Source organism: Prunus mume, linkage group LG5 (assembly GCF_029339155.1).
Source record: "Prunus mume cultivar Tortuosa linkage group LG5, ASM2933915v1, whole genome shotgun sequence".
Taxonomy (NCBI): domain Eukaryota; kingdom Viridiplantae; phylum Streptophyta; class Magnoliopsida; order Rosales; family Rosaceae; genus Prunus; species Prunus mume.
The window spans coordinates 30481386-30506294 of NC_142702.1; the positions used below are offsets into that span (position 1 = coordinate 30481386).

Sequence of the window (24909 nt, forward strand, 5' to 3'; positions counted from 1 at the left end):
GCCCAATGTTTTTGTGTTATGTTTTAAACCACGACTCGAAGTACAAAGTTGAAAGGGCGCGCGTAACTGGAGTTATAAAATAAGTGAACTTTGTGGTGGTATTAGCAGTTCGAATCTTACTAAACTTTATTCTAGATAGAAGAACATAAAATATATTGTTTCATTTAAATTAATTGTCATAAGTGATCCTATGTACGACTTTGTTATTTGCTTTAAGAAAATGATTTCTATTCCTCACTTTCCCATGTTTACTTGTAATCAATAATGAAAAAATGTATGGTCCCATCTCAAAATTCATAATTAGATTCCCTCAAAACCAAGAATCGGATCAACTATTTTTTTACCTTACTACCTTCCAAAAATACTCTTGCCACTTTACAATAATTCCAAAACACCCCAAACCCTAGAAAAATAAAAACTCACACCAAGAAAAATGAAGAAAAAGCAAAATTTAATAGTTGTTTATTAATCATTGTTGGAAAAAGCATAATTTTTCCCTTTTCAACGTGGTTGCTAGCCTCCATTTGTCTTGTTTACTACTTATCACTGTGTCATATTCGTTTTTTTTTTCCTATTATATTCTTTATATTATTATATGCTACTTTTTTTTTTTCATCACTCGTTATATAGTATCATATATTATATATTAGTTGTAAAATAAAGTTTTGTCAATTTGCTTTTTTACAAGTTACTTAGGTGAAAAATATATATTTATATATGCATGGCATTTTAGTGATCAATTTAGTTTAGGTTCTCATTCATGAAAATTAGTAAACAATAACAATTTGAATCAACTCCATTCAAGTGCTGATTCTATATGGTTAGTAAACAGCTTAATGAGAATAATTCTTATCATATAGATTCCTTACTTCCTCAATTCTTGTTAAGTAAACGACACCAATAACTTAATGAGAATCATTCTTATCATACCAATTTATGTTTTAGCTTTAATATTTAAACAATTATTTTTTTAAAGTAATGAGGGTTGAAGGGTGGGGATAACTGCCGCATCTAGTGAGTGGGTTTTGTATTTAAATGATAAGTTTCGTATCTAAACCCTAATAATAAATGGTGGTCTTTTAGCACTTTAGTTAATAAATGGTTTTTTTATTTATAAATGTTTCACCATATAGAAGATATAGATAGAATATAGATACAGTCATTATATTTGAGGAGTTGCTATTGGTATTATGAAAAGTAATTTGTAATGTAATTTCTCATTTATGTATTTGCAAAAAGAGGATTGGAGCATGATTTTTTTTTTTAAGGCTGCGATGCGAGCGTGTGAAATGTAAAGCATAGTTGATTAACGTAGTTAAGTGGTGACGTGTGGAGTGGCGGGTCCATCCATTTTTCACATATGCAGTTGTTATACTCCATGGTTTTGGCTCTTGGAATGTCAAATAATCATGGGCATACACAGGAACAAATTATGAACAAACAAAAAAAGAAAATCGAAATATCAAAAGTTGAAAGAAAAAAAAATCAAGAAAGAGGAGGAGGAGAGAGAGAGAGAGAGAGAGAGCAGAAGAAGTTGTGTCTAGTCTACACATAAATCAAATGGCAGGTCGCTCACCACACAAAGCCGGACCCAATCCCTTCCAACCAATAGCATCCCTCCATCCCATATCTCTAAACCCCCTCTTCCGCCCCCTGTTTTTTCTTTTTATTTCTATTTATTTCTGTCTTTAGCAATATATCGAATTTCTCTAATTTGTATTCAAACTTGAGAAAAAAGAAAGACCCAAAAAAAAAAAAAACCCATTCATTTCCATATCAGAGTTTCAGTTGTCAGCCTCCCACTCCACCCACCTGTTATGCCGTTGTGCTAACTTTGGGTTCACCGTCATTCTCTTGTTTCGGTCAGCTAATAATACATATATAGAAACAACATTTCCTTCCCCTACCTGCGTCTACTGACTCATTCAATTCAGGTACGCTTATTTTCATTTCAAACTTTCTCATTTACTCAAATCCTTCCTTCCTATTCGAGCCGAGATGGTCTAAAATTGAACATTTCTCTCAAAGTTTTTTTTGGGTCTGTTCTCTCTAAGTCTATATGTGTATATGTATGTCGAGACGTAAAAACACTGCAATCAAAATCAAAATCAAATCAAAAGCTGATTGATAGCATGAAAGTTTGAAGTCGTCATGGCTTGCAATTTTAATTTCTTTTCTTTTTCAAACGATAAGATTTGAAGCTAGGAAGACCTACCACTTTCCCACCCATCAATCCCAATGCCACTTGAATGAAATCGAGAGATTTCATGAAATGTTTTGATATTCTCTTCACCTTCTTATGGCGCCTAGAAATTAGAATGGTGTCATGTTGTACCTACCAAACCAAGTACCAACAGCCAACACATAGTTACTATGGAATCTGGTTGAATTGGATACAGTGAGTTGGGGCAGAAAATAAAACCATTTCATGAAATCTTTTCCCCTTCATTTATGTTTTTTTTGGTTGCTTCATTCTTTTGTTTCCGTTTTTCTACTTACTTATGCTTTTCTATAACTAACCGCAAGTCTTACTAATTGATTTGTGGCAGATTCTACAGCAACTCAACCAATCCACTTGCTTTGCTTGCGTTAGTGTAGTGAAGCATATCTATATCTATATCTATATATATATATATATATTATATTTATCATAAAACAAGAGAACATAAGTTTTGCTTGGGTTGATTTCTTAAGAAATTGTTATGGTAATTGTATAAACAAAAGAAGAAGCCATATGATGGCCACAGCTGCTGTTATTGGGCTTAGTACGGGGAAGAGGCTGTTGAATTCTTCCTTCTATTATTCTGATATCACAGAAAAGCTCTTTCATCTCAATGATCATCATGGGTTTTTACATTGCCATTTCTCTTCAACAAAGAATGTTGTCACTGCCAGAAAGCCTTCCAACTGCAGTTCCAGATTTCCATCTTCGAATCGACCTCAACAGTCCATTAGGGCTCTGAAAGAACATGTACATACTGCCTCTGCTCCTTCATCAGCCACGCAGCAATGGTTTCAGGAGCTCAACGACTTGGAGGAGGAAAGCTCTGATCTTGAATATTCAGTGGAAGCACTTCTTTTGCTACAGAAGTCTATGCTGGAAAAACAATGGAATCTTTCTTTTGAGAAAAAAGTATTAAGGGATTCAACATCAAAAACAACTGACAAGAAGATACCAGTCACTTGTTCTGGGGTATCTGCTCGTCAAAGGAGGATGACTAGTACCAAGAGGAAAACTTTGAACAAAAGCACTTGCGTAATGCACCCTAGCACCAATAAGCCTTTGAGAGCCATTGTCAGTCCGGAGCTGCTTCAGAATCATGTAAAGGGTTATGTGAAGGGTGTTCTAAGTGAGGATTTGCTGACTCACACTGAGGTTGTACGCCTGTCAAAGAAAATTAAAGTTGGTCTTTCCGTAGAGGAGCATAAATCAAGGTTATAACTGTTTCCTTTCAATCATGTGAATCATAAGTACTAAAGTAAGTGGGTCAATATCCAGGAAAAGAATTTCAAAGTGATCATAGGATAAACGCTGAAGCATTGATTTATTGTTTAAAAACTAGATATACTCTAGGAAGTATGCTGCTTTTTTCATGAAGCAAATCCCTTTCAACTTGCTAAGTTATCAAACTTATCCACAAAAAGCAGGTAGTTTTTCTTTTACAGGGTGAGGAGTGTGGGTGTGTGTATTTCATTTTTCTGAAACTTTTAATTGATTAATCTTCTGAGTAAGTTCACCCTTACGGAGACTGGTTCCTCATGCAAAAAGAAAAATAAAATCGTTGTTATCTGGCGGTTTTTCTTTCTAATCCTAATCCTTGCATTCGGATCTCCAGACTGAAAGAGAGATTGGGATGTGAGCCCTCTGATGAACAACTTGCAACTTCCTTGAGGATTTCCCGTGCTCAATTACAGTCGAAGTTGATTGAATGTAAATTGGCAAGAGAGAAGCTGGCAATGAGCAATGTTCGTTTGGTCATGTCCATTGCTCAGAGATATGATAATATGGGCGCTGAAATGGCTGACCTTATTCAGGTTATTTTCTGTTCTTTTACTTCAACAATGAGGCCCCGATATTTATCCAACAAATGAACCAAACTACTGTAACTCGAACAGAACGTGATTGGAATCTCATAATCTCTCATGTAGGGTGGGTTAATCGGACTACTGCGTGGGATTGAGAAATTTGATTCTTCGAAGGGGTTCAAAATTTCTACATATGTTTACTGGTGGATACGTCAGGTAAGGTTAATGTTTTCCCTTCAAATGGTAACTATAGTGGGTAGCAATATATAGCAGATATCATCATGCAAAACTGACTGATTGAAAAAACTAACCCTGGATACTTTTTCCTTATATCCTCAGGGTGTTTCAAGAGCACTGGTTGAAAATTCCAGAACCTTAAGACTGCCTACACATTTGCATGAGAGGTTAGGTTTAATCAGAAATGCAAAAATTAGATTGGAGGAGAAAGGAATAACTCCATCAATTGATGTAAGTATTTTTGTTATTATAGCAAGCAATTGTTGATTACCATAAATTTCAATGTTTCTTCATTTTTAATTACCACAATATTGTTGATTATCACTCTGCTCTTACCTGATATGTGCTTACACTTCATTATCAGAGGATCGCAGAAAGCCTGAACATGTCCAAAAAGAAAGTTAGGAATGCTACAGAGGTACTAAATGCTTGTGTTATTCTGTTTTATGCATTCCTATGTTGTTATCTCCACGCTCACCATGCAGTTTTATAATATGTAGGCAATCAGTAAGGTTTTCTCACTTGATAGGGACGCATTCCCCTCTTTAAATGGCCTTCCAGGAGAAACTCATCATAGTGTAAGTGTTGATTACATCACCTCAATTTTTGCAATTCCAGTTTAGTAAATTTTCATTTCCATGCATGCCAGTTTTCAGCCTCGTAATTGACCTTCTCCTTTATAAATCTTTTACAGTACATTGCAGATAATCGCCTTGAGAACATCCCATGGCATGGGGTGGATGCGTGGGCATTGAAGGTAAGAAGAGGAATACGTGAAAAATGTAAAACAACATGCCAAAGTGTGACCATTGTAATCAAAAGGAGATAGTTCAAGCATATCACAAAAAAAATCCCAATAAAGGTCCTTAAAGAAAAACCACATTGATTTGATCTTATAAAGTTCATTAAATTAGTGATACTTTTATCTTAAATGTTAATTCTCACCTTTTAGAGCGCAGAAGCTTTCAGTTTTCAATTAAAATGGGAGTTAAAAATAAAAATAAAAAGTGAATATTCATCCTTTTCTTTGGTTGGATTCCAGCACTGGCACTGGAGCTGGTATATGGCACTTATCCTTTTGTTTTCCTTCAGAATATGGGTAGTTGTAAACACACCTTTTAAAATGCACCCTTAAAAGAATTATTATTGCGTTGACAGAGAGATCATATTTCGAGTTACGTGTGTGTGCACATATGTTGTGTTTGTGTGTGTGTTGGAAGATTGGGGAAAAGGGCAGTGAATGTGTGTCTATATGTGTATTACATTTACATCACATGTTTGTTTCTGAATTGTGAATTTTTAAAAGATTCTAAATTCTGTAGTCGTACTCCAAGAGTAGTGGAGAAAATTAACTGTGCCAGTGATATATATTTGCAGGAAGAAGTAAGCAAGCTCATAAATATGATGCTTGGGGAACGGGAGAGAGAGATCATACAGCTTTATTATGGTCTGGAAAATGAATGTCTTACTTGGGAAGACATTAGTAAACGGTGAGTCCAAACAAGAGCCTAAATTCAGATGTTAATATTTTGTAGACAAAAGGGCAAAAGGGAATGAAGTGCACATGATTGGAAACACCTGTGGTCTCTGTTCTGTGTGCCATAAAATCAAAACAATCAGATAACCTCTAGCTCTCTCTTCAAACTACCTAAGTCTTAATGCTAGTCATGTTTGCAATCTCCACTTGCTTCTTGCTTGCATCTAACTTTTCCATCCACTTGATTTGACTATGTTATTATGTCAATTCTTCAGTATAGGATTGTCCAGAGAAAGAGTTAGGCAAGTTGGACTTGTTGCTCTAGAGAAACTGAAACATGCTGCGAGGAAAAGAGAGATGGAGGCCATGCTACTGAAACATTAATTTGGTCTGTTGTATTTGAGACACCACAATGCATGTACATATATACACGAGAGGACGAGACAGTTGTACCTTGAAGTTGTTTTCAGGTTTGAGATAGTATAGAATGAAGTAGAGGGTCCATGACCTGACCCTAAACGTTCTGTAACAAGACCAGAAATCAATCACTAAGAGCTCATAAGTTGGAGCCCAGAATTTTTTGCATGAATTATCTTTGGAGAGAAACTATCTATGTGTAATGTTTTTATTAGTTATGATGATAAGGATTTTCCCCCGCGCCTTGACCTACAGGCCTGCTCATTTCATATATACAAGCAACCAATAATGTTTCATGATAAGTCTGACCTAGATAAGTTTTTGTAATTGACAAGTAAGTTTTATTCTCTCTCTCTCTCTGTGCATGCACATACCTGGGAAGAGTCCGAGCCAAATTAGCTGCAACAGTTTTTTTATATTTTATTTTTAATAATATTTTCTTTTTCTTTCCATTTTCTACCCAAAATGGTAGTAAACTCAGATAAAAGGAAGAAAGGTGCAAGGATGTATCTCAAATTTTGAATGATGTGTAAATGACGAAAAAATTTCACCTTCCACTTTCCAATTCATGTTCCTTTTCCTTTTCTAATTCCTAAACTTTTGGATCCGTGAAAGTTTTTCTCCTGCTTAAAACGTACGTTTTGCGTTAAATATCTAATACACACATGGACAACAATATCGTGTTATTGCGATATCAAGTACCAAAGCCCAGAGGAGGAGTAAAAGCAAGAAACAAATATCTATTTTCCACGTGTCGTATGGAGATACGCACATCTGACACACTCCCAATCTCCACCTGCAAGTGTTGGCTTGCTCTTTTCTTTTCAGAGCTCAGTTATTGAATTGAGGGTGCAATCTCACCTCTCTCTCTCTCTCTCTCTCTCTCTCAGATCAAATCAAAGAAATCAATGGCCAAGTGTCTGGTGGTGCCCTATTGCTGTTCCTCTACTGGAACTAGAAGTAGAACAAGAAGTAGCGGTAGCGCTAGCACTAGCAAGCCACCTGGACTGCAAGTACAATTGCAACATCATCATCTCAAATATTCCTTGATCCAACAAAACTCTCTATCCGTCTCCGCCCAATGCTACTATAACACCCACACCTTGCTTCGGCCGCCGAATTCTCTGCGCTCTCGACTCTGACGTCCCTCACCCTCTTCATCATCAGGTTCAGGTACTCTCTCTCTCTCTCCCCCCGCCATACACAAACTACGCATTTCAGCAATGCATTCCTAAGAGTAATCCATAACAATTGCACCTTGTTCACTACTTTTCTGCCTATGCGTAAGCGTATTTATGTAAAACAATATAAACCGTTATTTTTTTCCAATTTCAAACTTCAATTAATTATTGCTATCTTTTTCTTAATTTATTCTCTCTTTTAAAGAAAGTCAACATATAATTTCAATTTCTTTCAGATTCCTATGCTCTTCCCAGTAACCAAACCCATACACAAACAATTTATGTAGTGATTTCCATTTAAATTTCATATGAGCCCTTAATTTGGGTTGAAAATGCTGATGTTTCAAAATTGTTTTTTGGAATCTCTGCAATGGATCGGTGAAATTCAAGAGCAATAAAAGTTTCGAGCAATGGGACTCCTGGACAGCAAAATTCTCTGGTGCATCAAATATCCCATTTCTGTTACTGCAAATGCCTCAGATCATACTCAATGCCCAAAATCTTCTGGCAGGAAATAAAGCTGCACTTTTGGCAGTCCCATGGCTGGTAATATTTTGCACCGGCTTACTTGTTATAATATAGCAGCGCCTTTTTCTGATTTCTATTTTCTTGGCTATTATCTTAGATGCCCTTACAAGCTGAAAACTTGTCACAGTCAGACCAAAACAACAATAAGAGGAAGACAGAAACAAAACTTGTCTCAATAACAATATAACATATATTCCATTTGGCTAAGTTGACTAAGCTCTAATACTTACAAGCTCTATGTGCCTAAACGTGCAAGATTTGAACATACATATTTCTTTTCTTACACATCTCAGCAACCAAACAGCTCATAGGCTTTTAATTTCCTAAGGGAGGGAATGTTGTAAATGCAGGGAATGTTTACTGGTTTGCTTGGAAACCTTTCACTGCTTTCATATTTTGCAAAGAAGAGAGAGAAGGAGGCGATTGTGGTGCAGACATTGGGCGTAATTTCCTTATATGCGGTTTTTGCTCAACTTTCTATGGCAGAAGCGATGCCTCTACCTTACTTTGTGATCACCTCCGTGGTTGTGGCAACTGGTCTTGTTTTGAATTTCTTGAATTACTTTGGTCTGCTTAATGCTGGAATCTGGCGCTTCTGGGAAGATTTTATTACTGTTGGCGGGCTATCAGTTCTTCCCCAAGTGATTCTCTCTCTCTCTCTCTCTCTCTCTCTCTCTCTCTCTCACTTGATTTTCTTGTTAATAATTTTGTTACAGATTATGTGGTCTACGTTTGTTCCGTATATACCCAACAGTATCTTGCCTGGAGTATTTGCTTTTCTTGTTGCTCTGGTGGCTGTTATTATGGTAAGTTTGGCCCCATGTCGAGTTATATATTGACTTTTGGTCCTTTGATGTATTAAGATATAATTCCTCAGAAATTGTGTGATCAACATGTAGATAGTGTGTGTTACACATAAAATGTGCATGAACTTCCTTGTTTCTGAGATTAAATATTTGTCATTTACTGATTAAATAAGACACTCATTTGAAGTGATCTCTCATATGCCTTATATGTAAATGCATTTCCTAGTTTCATCAGGTGGAGTACATCTGTTAATGGTCTCTTTTGTTTCTGGTGGTTTCTAGGTCTAAATACAATCTGGTAAAATCAAGACTAGACTAGAAAACGTGGGGATGCAATCATTGTATGTATGCCAAAAAGAACCAGAAGTTGTTTTGAGGTCTCCTTATTCGCTGTCTGTTAGTAATACGGATTGCAGTCCTCTGATCATGGAATTAAATATCTTTTTTGTTTTATATAATGATTGTATGACAACTATATGAAAATAATTAATCACAGACCTTTACCACTTAAATCGTTGTAGGATATAATCAATTGACTTTTGCTTACAGTGTAAGATTGCCTTTTGAGAGGACGCATTAAATGGGTAGGTCTTAAAAATGCTTATTTTGTTTACTCTTAAGTCAAAGAATCTTATTCTGTTACTTGAATCGTGGCATAGTCAATTGATTAAAGGGGACCTGCTTTGAAGTTAACCTCTTGTCTTTAACATGAGTGATGCGTGTTTGTTTATCATCTGAAATGAGAAAAACTTTTAACTCTTTTTCCTTTTATTTTCTCAACTTTCTTTGCAAAGCTAAGATAGAAATACAGGAGGACACTCTATCGTGCATCTTTTTAGAATCTGCTTATTTTGGCAGGCGCGATTGGGGAAACTCTCTGCAAAAGGCATCAAATTTGTGGGAGCTATATCTGGATGGACAGCTACACTTCTTTTCATGTGGATGCCAATTTCGCAAATGGTACTGTTTTAGAATTTCTAGTGTTAATTTTTGTATACATCTGACAACAATTGGTGCTTTCTGTTCAGTGGACAAATTTCCTAAATCCTGACAACATCAAAGGTTTATCAGCTTTCTCGATGTTGCTTGCAATGATTGGAAATGGACTTATGATCCCACGTGCCCTTTTTATTCGTGATTTTATGTGGTAATTATCTTTTTTTTTTTTTGAATTGGTAATTATCTTTTTCAATGTACTTCTTAAACTGCTCTAGTGGTTGATCTATCTGTTGATTTAATAATGCGTTTATATTACTGAGTTTAAGTAAGAATAACGGTAAACAATGACTGCAGGTTCACTGGTTCTACCTGGGCTTCTTTGTTTTATGGATATGGGAATATCGTGTGCTTGTATTGGTAATTGTTCCTGATTTATGGTTATTCATAGTTTCTGATGTTCTTTTGGTAGAAAGTTTGATCTCTACTAAGAAACGGTATCTTATTTGTAATTCCAGGTTCAACAGTATCAGCAAGGAATTTTTCTTAGCAGCAACAGCTGGTTTGATTTTGTGGATAGGTTGTTTCTTTTCCAGTATTATCAATTCTTACATCATCCCCCTCTGAAAAACGATAGTATCGGCAAAGAAAATAATCAAATCTAATATGAACATTTTCTCATTTTATGCTTAGGCCGATTAAGCATTCGGCATAACGAGCTCTGATATTTTTCTCCTTACAGGAATGGCTCTATGGAGAGATGCTGATGTCTATGGATACAACTCACCTTTCACATCTTTGAAAGAGTTAGTTTCTGGATCCTAAATTCAAAAGTCTGAGGTGATACTGCCAAAAAGCCCAAAAGATCTTAAAGCGATCTGGTATGGCAATATCAAGGCATGAGATATAACAAATCTTCTCCACTGCAATGTCAATGCTTGATTCTTGTTGCGGTCATTGCAGTTGGGCAAGAGCTAAGGACAGCTGCGTGGAAATTTATTCCTCACAGTGGCATGAATAATGCGTCTGGTAGAATGTCTGATGATATTGTGTAGTCTAATTCCAATTAATAATGTAAGTAAAACTCCATGTCCTATCTTTACAGTGGCCTGCTTGGTAATGTCCGAGAACACAACTCCAGCAACCTCACATATACGCAATCACACCGTTTTCTGCCTGGTTTGCAGCCCCCCTTTCTTTTGGGCAGCACAATTGTGTCGATTATAAATCAGGCTGAACTTTAACCAACACATTTATTTAGAAATTTCCAATTAAGTTTCTTTGGGTAGAAATTCTTATGTGGTGCTGCATCTCCTAGGAGTAATTTTTCGATGTGACAGTCATTCCGTCATATTTGTATTACAATACACCAAACTCGTGCAGTTGTTAGGTCTAATTCCGATGGGCAGAGGAGAGGTTGGTGCCCCTAGCTCCTTCTCCTCATCTTTATGTTTCTTCATATCTTTTTCATTCTAATGTTTTCTATTTTTTTTTTCTCTTTCACACGGGTTTTGATGGCAAGTGGAAGGCACTCTTTTTCCTTGTGTGGATTTTCCTCTTTTTTGGGGTTTTTATTATTATTATTATTATTATTATTATTATTATTATTATTTTTATGTCAGAGGTTTTAAGAGGCCTAAGCTTGTACATCTTATTTTCCTTTTTTCATTGTATTATGCTGTTTGGTTAATGAATTAAATTCATTTACCTAGATTTTAAAAAAGCCTTGCTCATTTTAGTTTTTTGGCAAAGGGGTATTGTTTTCATTAAAGAAAAAGGAACTTAGAGGATCCACAATCATGCTCTCTATTTTTTAGTTAAAATTTAGCTAAAAACACTATAAAGCTATTTTAGGAACTCTCTATAAAATTTTAACTCCAATCATATTCCTTAGTTTAAAGAGTCATAAATGTTTTTAAATTCAATTTTTGAATAAAGTATAGACACAAAAGCAACAATAAAAAATAATTTGCTTAAAATAAATGCTTAAAATAATATTAAATAAAGAAGCATTTAATTATAGGGAGTCACTAGGAGTCCTTTCTCTCTCCTCAGATTTAGGAACTCCTTCCTTATTTTAAGAGCTGAATATGGAGCATAGTTAGAGATGAGTTTTTTCAATTCCTCTCTAAATTTTAGTTAAGGAGGTGGTTTAGGGATCCCATTGAGGACTTGTTTTTGGGACAAAGAACTTATGTATTGAAGAGAGTTGGTATCCAAACACTCCCAAATAAGCTATGATAATTATCATCAAACAATTTAATGTTTATAAATAATACTATATGTTCGTGTATATATTTTCATCCACTTTTCTTCTTTAATTTAAAATTACAAATTTAAAAAAAGTTCAAAAACTGAAGGAAAAAAAAATTCCAAATGGAGCCACTCCTAACTAGACTTGTAAATGGATCGGATTCGGATTGGATATACCTCAATTCATCCAATTCATTTATAATTGAATTTTCAGATTCGGACTATCGAATTGCATTTATCAATCCATATCGGTTAAGCATTGAATTCAAATCGGATTAGATTATTATTGGATTTAGTTTTGAGATGTATAAAAAAAAAATCAAAATTTCATTAGTAGCCTTGTTCTTTTATTGTATTTATCTATTTCATTTGAGGCCAATTTCTCTTACCCTCTCCGAGAACTCACCAACCCTCCCTAGCCCATCAAGGCTGTCTGGCCATTCGTGGTCGTTCATGCAGCTCAGCCTGCCAATCGTGCCCGTTGTTATATTGAATTTATAATTTAAAAATTATTTAAAAGGTAAAGCATTTTTTACTAATTTTTTTAGTCCATGATGGAGGTGGGTAATGCCACATCACATGTACGAAATTACCTTAGTACCCTTGCCACTCATCAAAATTAACAAAGTTATGACTGGAGATGAGGACATGGGGCAAATTGGAAAAACAAATCCTTGTCAAGGGGCAATGTGTACCACTTTGACTTTCGGGGGCATTGTAGAATTTGACCATAGTTTCAGGGATACTACAATAAATAATTTAAAGGCAATGACGGTTGGCTTTTTTTAAAAGTTTAATCCTTGATTGACTGAAAACTATAGTCAATGAGGTCTAGCCTAATGGAAAATAGTTTTGACTTGCAGAATAGTGGTCTAAGGTTCAAATTCTCTATGACATTTTTGTATTGTGTGTGAGAAACCCCTTCATCTTTTAGTTTAGACTATTGCTTGTGTGAAAAAAAAAAAACTATAATGCGGCCTGAACAGACAGAGAGGGATACTAGATGGGCCACCCGTTGTGGCCCATTAGTTGTTGGGCTTCTGGACGGCTAATGAAAATGAAACAGGCCATTGTACCAATTAAAGAAGGGAATGGAAATGAAATAACCCCTAAACCCTAGCCTGGGTTGTCACTATCGAAGATTTTCTCTCATTTTCTCTCTATACGGGTTTCCAACATTATTGAAAGAGTTGTTTTTTCATTTCGCTTCCTCATTATTGAAAGGAATTTCAGATGAACAAGCAATGAACAAATCACAAGCATTCTCGTGGTCGCGTCTCATCCTCAATCAAGCCATTAAAAATCCAACCAAAGCCCCACTCCGCTTCTCCCGGAAAATCTCCACTTCCCCACACTTTCTCACCTCTCATGCGCCCAAGCCCTCGTTTTCGTTTTCTGGGAAGACCCATTATTCCACAGTATCATCCAGAGCGGCCCAAGACCTTCTTGCCGAGGTAGAGAGAGAAAAGCAGAGAGAAAGAGAGCAGCGGAAAAGGACTGGTCTGGACACCAAAGACATTGATCAAGAAGATGAGGAGGACTACTTGGGTGTTATACCATTGATTGAGAAGCTCGATAAGGAGAAGCTCAAGGGGGATACTGGGGACTTGAACTTGTATGAGGAGCCTACTGATTCTGATAGCGACGAAGACGACGAAAGGTTCACGCCCGATGCCGTCAAGAAGAGGTTTGATGAGTTTCAGAAGAAGTTTACGCGCCACGAGGAGTTGCTCAAGAACTTCACCGAGGCTGGTATTCAGTACTCTTTTTTTTTTTTGCTTGTTTCTTTGACTAGGTGGCTTATTTTTATTTATTATTATTGACATTGCTTGATTGGATGGCTCACAATTGTGGGTGAAAAATATGAGAATGCAAATTTTTTTAATTGCTATTCTTAGATTCCGAGTAAAACATGATGCTTTGTTTTATTTCTTGTTTGTTTTAATATATACATACATGACAACATATAGTAATGCTTTTTTGGTTTCAATGAGACCCATAACACTCCGGGTAAGTATTTCAAATGCTATAATGGACATGAATTTATTTCTGTTGCAAAATTAAATCAAAGTTATGAACACTCATGATTGATTTATTTCAGTTCTTTTGAAGAGCATTTTATCAGCAACAAGACAGAAAACATCCGTGCACTGTTCAGTTTGATTGGTATTCCTATTAAATTTTTATGTCAGAAGTTCAATGTGCACATTTCATAGTGCTCCTCACAGTTGCTCGGAAATGTGAAAAAAAAAAAACTTCTCTAAATATGGACTTTCATGATTTCTAAATGATTTCCCATGCTTTGTTTCTTCACAACTGGATTGGGGATTCAGGGTTATATTATGTAATACTCTTCAGACTTGCACTTTACTTTTTCGTCTCTGAGATGAATTCTTATGTAAATCAGTGTAATACATTTTGTATCTGTAGTACATCATGACATTTGTTTACTTGTATTGAAATTTCTGGCAGGAACACTTGATGATGCTTTTAAATGGATGAATAAAATTGACAAGTTCGAGCAAAAACATTTCCGGCTTCGCCCTGAATATAGGGTCATCGGTGAGTTGATTAACCATCTCAAAGTAGCTGAGGGCAAGGATAAATTCATTCTCCAGCAGAAACTAAACAGGGCTATGAGATTGGTGCAGTGGAAGGAAGCCTATGATCCAAACAATCCTGCCAATTATGGAGTCATTCAGCATGAACAAGTGGAGTCCTCAGTTGATCTCTTGGAACATGCTGGATTTGAAAAAGAAAAGCAAATTATACAAGGAGTTGATGACGATGACGATGAAGAGTTCAATGACATGAAGGAGAAAGATGACATACTGTTAGAGAAACTTAACGCAATTGACAAGAAACTTGAAGAGAAGCTAGCAGAGTTAGATCATACATTTGGGAAGAAGGGTAAGGTTCTAGAGGAAGAGATCAGAGATCTAGCAGAGGAAAGAAATGATTTGACAGAGAAGAAGAGAAGACCCCTCTACAGGAAAGTAAGTACATTTATCATCAAGTGGACCTTTTACTGATTTTAATTCAGCATAGGCGACAACTGACAAACTGATTTTAGTAAGTATTCAGAAGTTTTGAAATTGTTGTGGGTTAATTTTGATGCATTTTCTTTTCAATTTTCTATCCAATGTTTTTATTCTTGTTATAACCTTCTCTTCTCTCTCTCTTCTCTCTCTCTTTTTTTTTTTTTTTGGTGGTTTTAGTTTAATGGTGTATGTAAATGATTCATTACTTGAGAGTACACATATCATCCATATGATGCCTGTAGAAGAAAGATTATATGTTGATTGTTTCTTATATGGTTAGCCATGTGATACTTTGAAGTTTGAGTGGAGTTTCCACAACTTTTTTTGTGTGTTTTCCAATCATTCTTACTAAAGTCTGTTCTTCGAAGAGTTTTATGTTGTTTTGATCACCATTGCGTTTTCCCTTGCATTCGTATACATTTTTTTTTTTGCGTGCAAACTCCAATATTTTTGACCATTCTATCCATTACATGCTGGCAGGGCTTTGATGTTAAAATAATCAATGTGAACCGAACTTGTAAAGTTACAAAGGTATTCCCACCACCTTGCATTTTTTTTTTTTTGCGGTACATACATTGCTTTTGATTTCTCGTAACAGAGAATGATGTTTCCACATTTCTATTTATGGCTTATAGGGGGGGCAAGTGGTCAAGTACAGTGCCATATTAGCTTGTGGGAACTATCATGGTGTTGTTGGTTATGCTAAAGCAAAAGGCCCAGCAGTCCCTATTGCTCTTCAGAAGGTATTTTGTTGAGAGCTATGAATTTTACAGAATTCCATATATTTACACAGTTTTAGCCTCATATTTTTTATTTGTTCATTTGGTAATGATTCAGGTTGCATGTCTTTGTGTGGTTTGGTTTGATTTTTTTTTCAAGTGTTAATATTTTAGAGGTAGCCATTGTGGTCAAAGTAATAGAACTGATTATTTTAGATTTAAACTGGATCATATCATATATGGTGTTGTAATATATCATGTATGTGATGCACATTCTATGTAGGTATTAATCATATAGGATTGGAAATGAGAATTTAATTGAATGTCTGCTTCTAGTAATATTTGTATTCAGACTTAAAAGGTCTACCAAGTAATTTGGTTGGATCTATTTGGATAAGTTTCCAGTGGTCGATATTCGGATATATCCTGGTATAATCTGAGATTTGATTTTATAATAATAATAATAATTATTATTTTTACAAGATAGGCTTTGGTAAGTTCAATTCCTACAACTTTATGTATCAATGGTTCACCTGCGTTGGTACTCAAATAACAAAAATGCTTTTCTGTTGGGGAGAACAAAATGTGGGCAGATCACCCTAACTAGCCGTGGCAATTGTTACCCTTCTCGTCCAATGAAGCATGAATACTCCATTTTTTTTTGGTGGAGTATTCGACACCCCTAATATGTGCCTAATGCCGTGTGGATAGTTCATTGTGTATCTAGTTTGACTTTTCATACGACATTGATACGTGAGGAATCCAGGATGGATATATGAAGGATTATTTTTAGAAATTGTCAGGAAAAAAACGTATTGGTTGATTTTAAGTAGTGTTGGAATTATTTTCCGAAAAGAAGGGGAGATGAGTGGTATTTCAAAATTTTAAAGGCTAATATGAAAACAAAACATTACCTAACATAAATAAGAACCCTAAACCCTACTCAATAGAAGAGGATGGTACCGATCATTGGAGCACAATGAGCGCATCTTAGTTTCCAGAGAGATGTCATGTCCTTGCATTGTACACTGCATGTATATGCATGCAACATATTTGTCTGTCATTCTTCTTTTGGTTAGCATCCCCGTTATCTATGGGCAAAACGCCTTTTTCCATCTCAATTATTAGAAAACTCCTGTGGAAATGGCCATCTATGAATAATACTCCTTGTTCATGGAGATAAATCAACTCAGGGAGTATGACCAGTTTTTCTATTATCTAGGACCACATGAGGAGCATGCAATTGTACATGTGATACAAACAGCATATTAAAGATGGGAAGCCCACCATAGTTTTTCAACTTATAGAAATTAAAAACAGTTGTTCTTGTCAGTTTGGTGACTGTTTTCACTCTCGTTTGCTTTTGTCAGGATTTTGAACTTAATGTAAAGAGATTCTCTTATTCAAATGGCAAACATTACGGGTTTTAAGTGTTTCCTCTTTTGATCATAGACTTACTGGCAACTGTCATTTGTGAAATATTTACCTGAGTCATTCATGTTTCTTTTCTTTTGGTGATGCACGCATTGGTTTTACAACAATCAGGCGTATGAGAAATGCTTTCAGAATCTACACTACGTAGAAAGACATGAGGAGCATACAATTGCACATGCAATACAAACAACTTATAAAAAAACGAAGGTGATTGGCTCGTCTTTCTTGTATTGATTTTTTGTTCTGGTTTAGTATTTTCTTTGTTCTCCTCTTTTTCTTGTTTTTCCTCCATGATATAGAGCCTACCTTTAACCTGTAATTCTTATTAGGTGTATCTCTGGCCTGCATCCACTAGGACGGGTATGAAAGCGGGAAGAACTGTCCAAACCATTCTAAACTTAGCTGGTTTCAAAAATGTCAAGTCTAAGGTAATTGACTGTCAAAAGGAAGTCATTTTTACCAAGGGGTGGCTCCTGCAATTTGGTTTGTTGGTCTAACGTCCACACTCTTGTCAGGTTGTAGGTTCAAGGAATCCTCATAACACAGTTAAGGCTCTCTTCAAATCCCTTAATGCGGTAAGTAGCCCCTTCAAATGTTATGTGATTTTCTTAAATTCATTCACTTTGAATTTATATTCACTGTGTCAATCTGTGCACTTTGCAGATTGAAACTCCAAAGGATGTTCAAGAGAAGTTTGGCCGCACTGTTGTTGAGAAGTACCTGCTGTGATAGATGTGTTTAATCTTGCTTGTTTGCAGAATTCTTTAAGTCCTGTTATGTTGTTCTGAAATAAGCTTGTATTCACTTATTAGATAATGTGATAAAAATGAAAATTTATTTATATGTTAGTTCTGTACTTGGTTAGTCTGGTTGGGAGGGGAGATGTGAGGAGGAAAAGCAAGTGCTGCGTAAGTTGAAAACACAAGGTAAAGGACCAATTCTTTTCTACCATAAGTTTTCATTCAAGAGATATGTAATTCAATTTGTTCCCCCTCATTCTGCCTAGCACTTGCTACTTTTTTTAATTTTTAATTTTTTATAACAATTTTTTTGAAAGGTTGCTTGGTTTTTTTGTTTTTGTTGTCTTACCCCCTCCCCAGAGTTGCTTTGTTTCTTTTAATTCAGTTCAATGAGAAACAGAGAAAAAGGAGGAAGACCTTCGGTTTCGGTAAAGATGCATGTGTTTCAACTTGTGTGAGGTTTTATATTTAATTGATTTTCTTACGCACATTTTTATTACTTTTTTAATACATGAAAAATGGAATATTCTGCTTTATTTTTTCTTTTTCTTTCCATGTTTTTATATTGATAGAAAAAGTAAATTACAAGGTAGATCCATTAAGCATCTTATGTTCATACAAATCACAATGTATTCTAAAAGCAACCTCCCTCAGGAATTTACTAAACCATTTACAATTGGATGAAACTTCTCGTCCCTTTTTAGAAAGTGCATTTGCCACCATATTTGCTTCTCCATAAATATCCACTTCCTTTCCTTGCTTCGTTGCTTTTAGATATAGTGTGGTTGTTTGCGTTTAAAAAAATCCCAGCCATTCAATTTAATCGAATGGAATGGAGTCGTTCTCTTTTCTCCTCTCTCAAACTGACTCTGCCCTCTTACATTAAATTACAGAATTTATTTATAACCAAACGTGAAATTCTGAGTAAATCTTTGAGGAAGAAAACGTACATAGCAGTAGTTTCTTCCAAAAATTTACACAAACATAAAAAGCATTTTTCCATTATAATAATTGATAAACAGTAAAAAAAGAAGAATCGTATTATAGTTTTTACCGCAAGTTGTTCGTTAAAATCGAACCATTTTAGTTAAAAATTAATTATAATTAATTTGCTGTGTAAGTGAAAGATGAAAATTTTGAAGATACAAGGTAAGTTAAGGTCCTTGGGACACCTCAGCGGTGAGTGCAGGTGTCACGGACTCACGGGATCTGTTCATCATGAGTCATATGATCATTGACATGACATTAATCGGATCGGACCACACACTCCAACCAACGAGCCGAATACCCAAGAATTTTCTCAAGACAACATAATTGAGGTGAAGATAGAATTTGACAGTGTGGAAAATGGTAGTGTCATCGGAGGAGGGTACGGACAAGATCCGGAAGGTGGTGGGATTTGGGTACTGGGTGCAGGGCTTCAGGTGCTTCCCATGGATGGCCGTCAACTTCTTCCTCAAAGACGGCCTCCGCGTCGATTCCTCCACTCTCCAGCTCCTCCAGAACTCCGCCAACCTCCCCATGGTCGCCAAGCCCCTTTATGGTGTTGTTTCCGACGCCGTCTACATTCGTGGCCAGCACCGCATACCTTATATCGCCTTCGGAGGTACCTACTTACTACTTACTACACCACACCACACCAATTTCTTTTTTCTTTCTTTCCTGAATGTATGGCTTCATCTTCGTCACCTTTTGGAAAACCTAATTTTGAACTTCGTTATGAATTATCATTGATTAATTATTCCTTTTGTAAAACCTAATTTTGAACTTCGTTATGAATTATCATTAATTAATTATTGTAAAGAAAAATAATTTTTTTTTACACGATTGGCCTTTTTTGTCTTAAGCTTCTTTTTTATTTACTTTGTCGGTGTCGATGTAGTTTTGAATTAATAATTTGATCTAAGGAATCAGTGCAGTGCAGAATACAACAGGGAGTGCAGTGCACGCAGTCAGGGCCCGGCTCCCTTTTTCTTTTTACATGGAATTTGGATTAGAATTTGAATCATTCAAACTCCTCATATCATAAGCTTCAATGCTTTCGTTTGCTCAAAGATTCTGGAGCAGCAAAATAGCCAAATAAAAACTGCAGTAACAGATGTGCTTATACTTATCCACGGCTCTTTAAACCCAGCTTGTATTTCCTCCTCCCCATTTAATTAGGATAAAGATGCAACTTCTTTGTGATGAGTCAACTATTACTCTTTTGATTATGTCTCCCAATATACAACGATGTGCCATCACACAACAGAATTTTCTGCATGTCTAAATATCGGTTCAAACATTGAAATTTAGTACTCTGCCAAAAAAATTCATTAGTTATTTTAAGTAAATGTAACATTCATATAATGCACCCCGCTTTTGTTCACATGATAAAAATAATAATATTTCTTCCTTTAAAAAAATGAGAATGTGAAGTTTCTATTCTCCTAGGCCTAAATTTGGTTCATAGATCCACCAATTTAATCATAGTTCTAGTTCATTCCTAACTCTCTCTCTCTCTCTCTCTCTCTCTCTCTCTTTTTTTTTTGGGTCTGAAGTTCATTTCTAACACAACTCATCTATTGTTGCAGCTTTCTTACAAGCAGTGTCATGGCTAGCCATAGCAATCCTCTCTGAATCAGGCATTTCAATTGGCACCATGACACTATATCTTCTCCTTAGTAATCTCGGTGCTTCAATTGCTGAGGTAGCCAATGATGCCATTGTTGCAGAGGCGGGAAAGCAGTCTAAGTCCTCCAAAAATTCTCAACCATCATCCTCAGGTGAGCTCCAATCATTTTTCTGGATGGCTTCAGCTATGGGTGGAGTCCTTGGATTCCTCCTAGCTGGTCTTTCCATTGACAGATTCTCTCCCCAGAAGATGTTCCTGTTCTATGGCCTTCTCCTTACCGTCCAGTTTTTTCTAAGCATATTTGTCCAGGAGAGTTCTTTGGACCTTCACAAGAGGACAGCCGACGTTGGGATTCAAGAGAAGTTTACAGAGCTCTTGGTTGCACTAAGAGAACCTGAGATTGCTTACTCAATTACATGGTTTGCGGCTTCGTATGCCATTATTCCTGCATTGACAGGCACCATGTTCTTTTACCAGACGCAGTATCTGAATATTGACTCATCAGTGTTGGGAATCTCAAAGGTGTTTGGTCAAGTGGCAATGCTTCTATGGAGTGTCATCTATAATCGTTACTTGAAGTCAGTCACACCAAGAAAACTGATTTCTGCCATTCAGGTTACAATGGCTGTATTTATGGTTTCTGATGTGTTGTTTGTGAATAGGATTTATCGAAATTACATGGGGGTGCCAGACAATTTCTACGTTGTGATGTTTTCTGGCCTTTCGGAGGTTCTCTTCTTTATTAAGATTCTGCCCTTCAGCATTCTTATAGCCAAGCTCTGCCCACGGGGATGCGAGGGATCTCTAATGGCATTTGTAATGTCTGCAATAGCGGTTGCATTCATAGTCAGTGGATATCTTGGTGTTGTGCTTGCGTCGTATGTTGGGGTCAAAGGAAATGATTTTTCAGGGTTTCCGCTTGCCCTACTAATACAGGCACTTCTCACACTGTTGCCTCTATATTGGTCATCTTGTATCCCCGATGATGTAAAATCAAAAACCAGTCGGAAAAAGAAATAGCCGAATATAGTACTGTACAAATCTGAGGATAGGGGTGGGCATATCCTCCGAATTATCCGTGTACCGACCGTATCGTACCAACGGTTTGATTTGGTTTGGTTAAATATTTATTTTTTAATTTTAATTATTCCGATCCGATCCGTACCGAGATATTTGGTTTGGTTAACGGAACAATATTTCTAACCCGACGGAAATCCGTACCGATCCGATATTTATACTTATTTTATTATTTAAATACAAAACAAGAAACTAAAGATAAATACAATTAGCACTTTGTATCACTCATTTATCACTGTTGTATAACTTCTTTATCACAATTCTGTCAGTGCTTTATCACCATTCTATCACTTTTTTATCACTCGGGTACTATAGCACTTTTTGGTCAGAGATGAATTTATGAATTTCCTATGTTTTTCAGTTTCGACATTTGTCCCTTTTTTTACCTGTAACTTTCCAACCGTTGATTCAAATTTATTTTCTTTATATGGTTGGATTCAGCATGAAAAACTAAAGAACTTTGCGCAGAACAAATGTCAAAATCATTTACATAAATGTAGAGAATTCAGCAAAAATAACATTCAAATGTTCAAACAACAAACACAAGTGGCTTCCATTACATCTTGAGTATATATTGAATGATATAGTGACTAAGTTATTTGATTTCATACTTGGATGAATTAGACTATTGGATTTTATATTTTACAAGGATAATTTGGTTTATTTATTCAAGAACTTATGTTATGTGAAAGTATTATAAATTGTATTTTTATTAATATGTTTTTATTTCGGTATTACCGGCATCAATCAATCAATCAATATTAGGTTAACCGATCCGAAGTCTACCGAGTCTTTGTTTTGGTTAACGAAAGATAAAATGGTCTATCAAAGTTTTTGGTTTGGTTAACGAAAGAGTCTTCTACCGTTCCGAACCAATCCGTGTCCAGACCTATCTAAAGATATTTTGATTTTTTAACTCAACTGTCCCTATACTCATCATGTACAAGTGGAAGTTTGGTGTGCAGAAAAATAGTGGAGTTATAATATCTTTCACGTTGCAAATAGAAATTTTAACTAGTGGAGTTATAATATATATAAGATTGTCAAAGAGAAACATGTACACTTGCTTGCTTTATATTTTTCAGTCCCCCCAAGCATCCTAGCTCTGTCCTTCATTCTGATTATAAGCGTTCGCGTTTTTATTAAAAACATATACCATCCAACTATCTCGCATGAGTTGATCCCATGAAATTATAACGTAATGTAACCCCAAATAACATAAAACACACTCTCTATGTGAAAGAGTTTGAGAAACTCTTGGGGGATATCCTTGTGAGTATAACCTAATTGACCAAAAGAAAAGAAAAAAAAATGTAAAGATTAATTTGACCGCCGCCACCCAATTTTGTAACAGAAAGTAATATTACATTACTTGAGAGATGAAGTAGGAATTTGTAAAGATAACGGGTCCCGGAAGTAAATATGTAGTAAGACAAGGACCTATAAGGAAAGGAAAATGCCAATAGATAAACGTAGCGGGCCTATACTATAGGCCTTTATTTTCTGTTGAAGAAGAAAGGAATTCAAAATTTGAGAGAGAGAGAGAGAGAGAGAGAGAGATAGAGGTGTTAAGGGATGGCAACAAGATCAAAACCAGGGAATACGAATATGAAAGGTTTCTACAGGCAAAGGAAAAGCAGTAGCATCGGCGGTGGTATCTCCAAGAAGAACAAATCTCAATCGACCGCTCACCCAGCTGCTGCCTCTTTCGGCTCGGATGTCACCCAACCCACCGCACTTATGTCACACGCTTCTGTTGACCTCAAAGGTCCATCTCTCTTCTTGGTTTGTATTTTCAGGGTTTCTTTTCTTTTGTCTGAATATTCGTTAGGGTTTTCAGTACAGCATTTTCTTGCGATGCATTGTACCCATTGCGTTGCCAAATTCCTTCTTATTCTCCGTTTAATTGGGCGTCTCAACATTTAGGCGAGTTTTCATCTGAGAACTAAAACAATAGAATTTGGTGGATGATTCATTAGTTTTATATAATTTGATACAGATCCACAAATTACACCTATTGTTGGTTTTACTTCGCATATTATTGTTGTCTTTTTTGAATTGAAAGTTTGAAACCCCAATAGTTCAGAGTTATCGGCTATATCAATTTACCTAACGAAAAGAGTTGATTGGTTGCATTTTCTTACTGGGGTTAACAGGATCTGTCCTACCAACCCAATAGGTATGCTGTTAAATTTTTTGTATACCTAGTCCATGCTTCCGGTTGAGTTTTGGTATGTGTTAGATTTTATTTTATTTTTGTTTTTGTTGTATTAGTACATTGTTATTATATACATAACGGAACGGTACAATTTATATGTATCAATTAAAGAGGGTTCATATTTATATACTTACTACAAAAGTGGAATTTCCAGTGTGAAATATAACACAAGGCGGGATTTGATTTCGGGTGTATTGAATGAAGTCAGTTTACATAAGGGGGAGATGTGAATTCTTGTTTCGAATTCCAAAACGGTTTCTTTTTTAGGAATAGAAAAATTCACTTTTCAATGTTTCTTTTGAACTAATAAATCTTGTTAAGATGTCTTGTATTTGTTAATAAACTGTTTTCTTTTGTTTTGTTTTTGTGTATATTCTCAAAGTTTCTCCACTGTTGAATCAAGGGTTAAGGAAACCACATCTAATTGCATCACTAAACTGGATACGGTTTGAGTAGTGACAGATTTTTCTATGCAGTTTTATTTTTGGGTTTGACGCTTTTTCTTTTTTGGTTGATAGATGATTATGCTGAGCAAGAAGAGCTGTTGAGGCAATTTGATATGAACATGGCATACGGACCCTGCGTTGGGATGACCAGACTTGAAAGGTGGGAGCGTGCTTGCATTCTGGGTTTGAACCCTCCTAAGGAAGTCGAGAGTCTTTTGACGGGTGGCAAAGTTTGCTGTGCGTGCTTGTGGGATGGTCGCATTTAGAAATTACCCGGATTTGTGTATTGCCCTTGTCTAATGTATAAGGTTAAAGGAAACGTTCAGCATCTGCCCAAGACATGTTTTTATAATGGACTGAATCTCTTAAATCTATTTTGTGCACAAGTTTTAATTTATAGTGCTATTGATGCCTAACCTTATATATTTGAGATATTTAGTCATATAGATCAACTCTACACCATGTAATTTCTATAAACAAACTCCAAAAAAACCAAAAAAATGACAACGGGTCTTATTGAATTTAATTTCGATTATTAAATTATTTTAATGTCCTATTGAGTGTTATGGGGTTGTTTTTTTAATGAGTTTTTGGGATTGTGCTTGAATGGTGAGGTTAATTCCTTTTCGGTATTTGGCTTGTCTCTGGTCACAAAGCGCTCCCAATTGGTTTCAAACCTCTGCCATTGAGGCATCAAGCAGTTCGCCAGTTGGAGGTGGCAGTTTGTCACATCTTGTGGTTAAAGGGCATTGAGTATAT

General features: G+C 35.9%; 5 protein-coding genes across 9 annotated transcripts; all 5 read left to right on the forward strand.

The window, feature by feature from the left end:
- Positions 1-1605: 1605 nt before the first annotated feature.
- SIGA (sigma factor A) lies at positions 1606-6409 on the forward strand. Its single transcript, XM_008236291.2, has 10 exons — positions 1606-1934; positions 2550-3435; positions 3837-4035; positions 4150-4242; positions 4366-4494; positions 4628-4681; positions 4764-4841; positions 4958-5020; positions 5641-5753; positions 6016-6409. Exons 2-10 carry the CDS (start codon positions 2735-2737, stop codon positions 6122-6124), a joined length of 1539 nt encoding a protein of 512 aa, XP_008234513.2. The 5' UTR covers positions 1606-1934; positions 2550-2734; the 3' UTR covers positions 6125-6409.
- A 512-nt stretch (positions 6410-6921) lies between these two features.
- Positions 6922-10900, forward strand: LOC103333465 (maltose excess protein 1, chloroplastic-like). Of its 5 annotated transcripts, none has more exons than XM_008236290.2 (9): positions 6922-7330; positions 7729-7884; positions 8217-8507; positions 8583-8672; positions 9531-9632; positions 9701-9819; positions 9966-10028; positions 10127-10188; positions 10351-10900. In XM_008236290.2, the coding sequence occupies exons 2-9, from the start codon at positions 7810-7812 to the stop codon at positions 10431-10433; spliced, it is 885 nt and encodes a 294-aa protein (XP_008234512.2). In that variant the 5' UTR covers positions 6922-7330; positions 7729-7809; the 3' UTR covers positions 10434-10900. The 5 variants fall into 5 exon arrangements, 4 of the variants coding, with proteins under 4 accessions (XP_008234512.2, XP_088909759.1, XP_088909757.1 ...); XR_016127490.1 differs by having other exon boundaries at positions 6979-7330; positions 8217-8672; positions 10351-10489; positions 10572-10900; XM_089053633.1 differs by having other exon boundaries at positions 6981-7330; positions 8195-8507.
- A 2076-nt stretch (positions 10901-12976) lies between these two features.
- On the forward strand, positions 12977-17903 carry LOC103333464 (Ribosomal protein S5 family protein). Its single transcript, XM_008236289.3, has 8 exons — positions 12977-13613; positions 14334-14857; positions 15383-15433; positions 15538-15645; positions 17167-17262; positions 17385-17483; positions 17571-17630; positions 17719-17903. The coding sequence occupies exons 1-8, from the start codon at positions 13106-13108 to the stop codon at positions 17782-17784; spliced, it is 1512 nt and encodes a 503-aa protein (XP_008234511.2). The 5' UTR covers positions 12977-13105; the 3' UTR covers positions 17785-17903.
- A 1067-nt stretch (positions 17904-18970) lies between these two features.
- Positions 18971-21553, forward strand: LOC103333463 (Major facilitator superfamily protein). The gene is made up of 2 exons (XM_008236287.3): positions 18971-19401; positions 20369-21553. Exons 1-2 carry the CDS (start codon positions 19143-19145, stop codon positions 21427-21429), a joined length of 1320 nt encoding a protein of 439 aa, XP_008234509.1. The 5' UTR covers positions 18971-19142; the 3' UTR covers positions 21430-21553.
- A 1427-nt stretch (positions 21554-22980) lies between these two features.
- Positions 22981-24566, forward strand: POLD4 (polymerase delta 4). Its single transcript, XM_008236286.3, has 2 exons — positions 22981-23254; positions 24223-24566. The coding sequence occupies exons 1-2, from the start codon at positions 23062-23064 to the stop codon at positions 24414-24416; spliced, it is 387 nt and encodes a 128-aa protein (XP_008234508.1). The 5' UTR covers positions 22981-23061; the 3' UTR covers positions 24417-24566.
- Positions 24567-24909: the final 343 nt, after the last annotated feature.

Coding starts and splice junctions, on each gene's coding strand:
- SIGA (XM_008236291.2), top strand. CDS start 2,735: ATGATGGCCACAGCTGCTGTTATTGGGCTTAGTACGGGGAAGAGGCTG. Junction 4,243..4,365: donor TTTACTGGTGGATACGTCAG/GTAAGGTTAATG, acceptor TTATATCCTCAG/GGTGTTTCAAGAGCACTGGT. Junction 5,021..5,640: donor TGGATGCGTGGGCATTGAAG/GTAAGAAGAGGA, acceptor ATATATTTGCAG/GAAGAAGTAAGCAAGCTCAT.
- LOC103333465 (XM_089053631.1), top strand. CDS start 7,810: ATGCCTCAGATCATACTCAATGCCCAAAATCTTCTGGCAGGAAATAAA. Junction 8,673..9,530: donor CTCTGGTGGCTGTTATTATG/GTAAGTTTGGCC, acceptor TTATTTTGGCAG/GCGCGATTGGGGAAACTCTC. Junction 9,633..9,700: donor GGATGCCAATTTCGCAAATG/GTACTGTTTTAG, acceptor CTTTCTGTTCAG/TGGACAAATTTCCTAAATCC.
- LOC103333464 (XM_008236289.3), top strand. CDS start 13,106: ATGAACAAATCACAAGCATTCTCGTGGTCGCGTCTCATCCTCAATCAA. Junction 13,614..14,333: donor CAAGAACTTCACCGAGGCTG/GTATTCAGTACT, acceptor AATTTCTGGCAG/GAACACTTGATGATGCTTTT. Junction 17,631..17,718: donor TCTTCAAATCCCTTAATGCG/GTAAGTAGCCCC, acceptor TGCACTTTGCAG/ATTGAAACTCCAAAGGATGT.
- LOC103333463 (XM_008236287.3), top strand. CDS start 19,143: ATGGTAGTGTCATCGGAGGAGGGTACGGACAAGATCCGGAAGGTGGTG. Junction 19,402..20,368: donor ACCTTATATCGCCTTCGGAG/GTACCTACTTAC, acceptor CTATTGTTGCAG/CTTTCTTACAAGCAGTGTCA.
- POLD4 (XM_008236286.3), top strand. CDS start 23,062: ATGGCAACAAGATCAAAACCAGGGAATACGAATATGAAAGGTTTCTAC. Junction 23,255..24,222: donor CGCTTCTGTTGACCTCAAAG/GTCCATCTCTCT, acceptor TTTGGTTGATAG/ATGATTATGCTGAGCAAGAA.